The 3,753-nt window shown below is 50.4% G+C and overlaps 1 protein-coding gene across 1 annotated transcript in view; it reads right to left on the bottom strand.

Moving 5' to 3' along the window:
- TMCC1 (transmembrane and coiled-coil domain family 1) overlaps positions 1 to 3,237 on the bottom strand; it is a gene marked incomplete at its 5' end in the record, with an annotated part of 9,145 nt that extends 5,908 nt beyond the window's left edge. Inside the window, one exon of the mRNA XM_009076241.1 lies at positions 2,306 to 3,237. Coding sequence (XP_009074489.1) covers positions 2,306 to 3,237 — 932 coding nt within the window. The remainder of the gene's footprint in view (positions 1 to 2,305) is intronic.
- Positions 3,238 to 3,753: the final 516 nt, after the last annotated feature.

Here is a 3,753-nt window from a genome sequence, read left to right as displayed (position 1 = left end):
CTTCAGTCTCAATAGCACAGAAAGTCCCTGCTATTATCAGTAAACAGTCACCACCTTCCTACAATGAGATAAGCAACAGGCCAGTTGAGCACCTCTCCTGGAGCAAGAGAACATGACGAGGCCCAGGCGCCGCCAGAATCTTCCTTCCTCCGTGACTCAGCCCTGGTGGAGCACTCCCTGCTCCAGGGCCAACAGGAGCTGGGCAGCACAGCACAGCCCACCCAGCCTGGCTCTGGGGCCAGGCCAGGCCACCCTGGCAGCACCAGGGCAGCAGAACTGGAGTGACTGCTCTAGTGAGTCCCTGCCTTGGAGATGGTTAGCAAACCGACAGCTACGGCAAGATCTGGAAGCAGGAGGAGGAGATGGAGGAGGTCATGGAAAACCTGCAAGGCAAGCCATGGCTGAGAAATAAAAGCTGCACAAACATGCAGGGAAAACACCATTAGAACCTGCAAAAAAGTTGAACATCTAAGAACAAGGAGAGGACAAAGACCAGGTGAGAAAATGTCACAGCACATGCCTTGTATGCAGTCAGTGTCACCTAACCAGGTAAAGGCTTCTCCAAAATACTATTTTTTTGGAAAAGTCTAACTGTGTTTGTTTTTGAAAGCTTCTCAGAACCAGAGCAGAGTTAGGAGGCTTTTATAGCTTTTCAAGCCAGTTATGACTAGTCTGAAGCTCCAGCCTCCCAGCATCAAACCACAACCTCCTTTCCCATCTTTTGATTCTTTTCTGAAGAGAGCTGAGGGACAGGAGAGGTTCCAGTTGGAGGAACAGGTGACACTCCTCCCTGCCAAGGCAGCAGCACCCTCTGCCCTTGGACACATCATGTCACCTTCCAGCTCCTATGGAGAGAGCTTTTATCTACATGACAGTTCAAAATACAGAAGCTATCAAACAAAGATCCAGATTTGTACAGTCAGCTACTCATCTCCCTGCGACCCATGAGCTCTAGCTGATGGTGCAGTTACCTGCAGAGACAAGGGCACTGAGTGTGGTTTAACTGGTCCTCTTTAAAGGTCACACCTTTCGTTAATTTGCATCAACATTCCACATGGCAGGTCTAAATGACTCTTTTTAAGCTTTGATAAGCCAAATGCAGGTTCTCCTGGGAGCTCTTCACTCCAGGCTGCCTTGGTTTGTGGCTGGGCCCTGGGCTCACCTGGAGGGAACACTCCACAAAGGTTAACAGCATGGGACAGCTACGACTGCACGGTGCATTAGTGTGGGTCCTACATGAGCTCTGCTCAGAGGTGTCAGGCAGTCACCAGCCAGTTCAGCTGACAGCACACACTGGTCCCCAAGATCTCTGTTTTACTTTCAGGCCACTCCTTCAGCTGTGCTGTGCTTGCACATAGCATCCCACCACGAACTGCTGCTGCTGTGTGAAACAACAACCTACACAGCGACAGACAACAGCACCTCTCTGCTGGGGAGCAGGAGATCAAGCTCCATGACACTTTGGGAAGTGACTTGATGACAATGAGGCACCAGGAACCAAAGTTGCTGTGCTGGGCACTGGTTTCAGTCAAACTGCTGATTGTTGCAAAGCAGGATTAGAAAGTGGTGTAGCTCTGGCTTTATCTGCCCAAGCTCTGCAAAGCACACAGGAAGCTTGCTGTCTCCACCAGATCCTAGCAGGTTAAGCCTTTCCCAGTGTTTTTCCAATGATCTGCCACCAGCATGTCTAAAGAGCTGTAGGGCAACTCCACGTAACATTGTGCAAACCAACACAGCAAGTGGCACAGGGCACTGCAGCAAGTCTGTCCCCACCCCAGCAATTCATTCCCCCGAACCCTGCCACTGTGGGGTGAGCAGAGAAGGAAAGGGATACCCTAGTCTTGGCACATGGGCAAGATCAAGTCTTTTTAGAGAACCCTGGAATGTTTCTTTCTCTGCTAGACACAGATCAGACTGTTGGAGGAGGCAGGGTCAGGGTACTGCCCATGTGTAGTTCCCTGTATCTTGCCCTGACCCAAACCTTTGCAGGATTCATGCTGGGCAAAGCACTGTCTGGTTACAGTAACTGCATTGATGCACTTCTAGTATTGCAACACCTTTCTAAACCTCTTTGGCTTGACTTCTTATCTTGAAAACACCATGAAACAACCTTTTTTCCTCACTATTTCTTTCTTGTACAGACAGAGATAATAATATTTACAGAAGACAAAGCTGGGATGGAGAAAGTCTAAGAAGACCACAAAGCTTCCCACGCAAACCAGGCTGCTGGGAAGAGCCTGCTGAGCAGTCCCATCCCTGGCTCTGGTGCTCTGAGGTCACAGCACAGTGAAACCACAGTACATACCTGTACCTCTCCTCCTGCAGGGTCTGCATGATCAACGTGTAATCCCTCTGGTAGCGAACCTTAAGGTCCTCAAAGGATTCTTCCAGTCTTGCCTGCGTCTCTCGAATTTCTTGAATCTCATGCAGTATTGCATCAAACCCTGAGCTCTGCATATCCAGAGTGTTTGTTTTGGAGCTGGAAGCTCCCACAGGGCCTCCCGTTGTGCTGTTGGCTCCCACTGAGCCCGATGTGGCACTGGAGCAGTCCTCTTCACTGCCATATTTTGGGCTTGACTGAAAGTTCTGAATAACACCTAGACCTTTGCCTGTCCCATCATCCTGGCCTTCTTCTAAGGAGTCTTTCAGATTAGCAATGTTGTCTGCACTCCCAAACTTGTTCCTTATGAGGGAGGCAATTTCCCGGGGTTTGGACACCACAGCCCCTGCTGCTGAATGCGTGGCCTGGGAGAAACTGGAGAGCCCACCTTTTACACTGTCTACCACTCCCTCACTGAAGCCAGTGACTTTTGCTCCCACATCTTTCAAACCCTGATGCATATCCCTGAAGACATCCTTCGGCTGCCGAGGGATCCCATTCTGTTCGATCTCGCGCAGCTTTCGATGGTAATGTTCTAGTTTCTTCTGCAGCTGCAAGATGGTCTGGGCTGACTTTTGATTTTTCTTCTCAAACACTTGCTTGATGCGGGCGCTCTGCTGCTTGTCTGCGTTGTTGGCCAATTTCAGGTACTCTGCCACGTTGTCGTCGCGGGCCGTTTGCTCGATTTTGATCTGCTCTGTCAGCTTCAGGATCTTCTGCTGCAGGTGTGTGATGGCCACTTTGGTGCGCTGTGGGTCTGGGGTCCCGTCCACAGAGTCGGTGTTGATGCTGCCATCAGTGCTGGAGGCCACGGCACTGGAGGTCTGTGCCAAGCTGCTGACTTCCAGCCGCTCGATCTAGGCAGGGAGAGAGACAAACGTGAGTGCTGATCACCAGCTTCACCAGTAGAAAACCTTTCCTTCTTTATGCCAACCAACTTGACAAATGGATGCAACTCTGCAAAAATACACCTTTTCACAGCTGCCCGGAAGATGGGATCATAAATCATGGGAGCTTCATGTGTTTTATAGACATCTAGTAAAAGCTAAAAAAAAAAGAAAGCAAACTCCCTTATACTTGAGTCCACTTCATGGCCTCAAACAATCCAAAACTCAAGCTCAAACGCACAGCAGGGCACTGGAGCTTGGCAAGCCGAGCACTCCAAGGCATGGGCACAAGGGCAGAAGCTCCACCAGCTGCACAGTGAAGAGACCAGGAAGGGAACTGAGAGCAGAAGCCACACGATTCAAGCGCACAGCAACACCCAAGTCATTCCCAAGGCTTTCCCTGTTTGTACAGCAGTAACCGTGAAACCTCTCCCAAAACAACCCACCTACCATGCTCACTTCTAACAGGCACGCGAGGCAGCCGAA

This window comes from Acanthisitta chloris, unplaced genomic scaffold, assembly GCF_000695815.1.
Source record: "Acanthisitta chloris isolate BGI_N310 unplaced genomic scaffold, ASM69581v1 scaffold19826, whole genome shotgun sequence".
NCBI classification, from domain to species: Eukaryota; Metazoa; Chordata; class Aves; order Passeriformes; family Acanthisittidae; genus Acanthisitta; species Acanthisitta chloris.
This window is presented reverse-complemented; position numbering and strand designations above follow the sequence as displayed.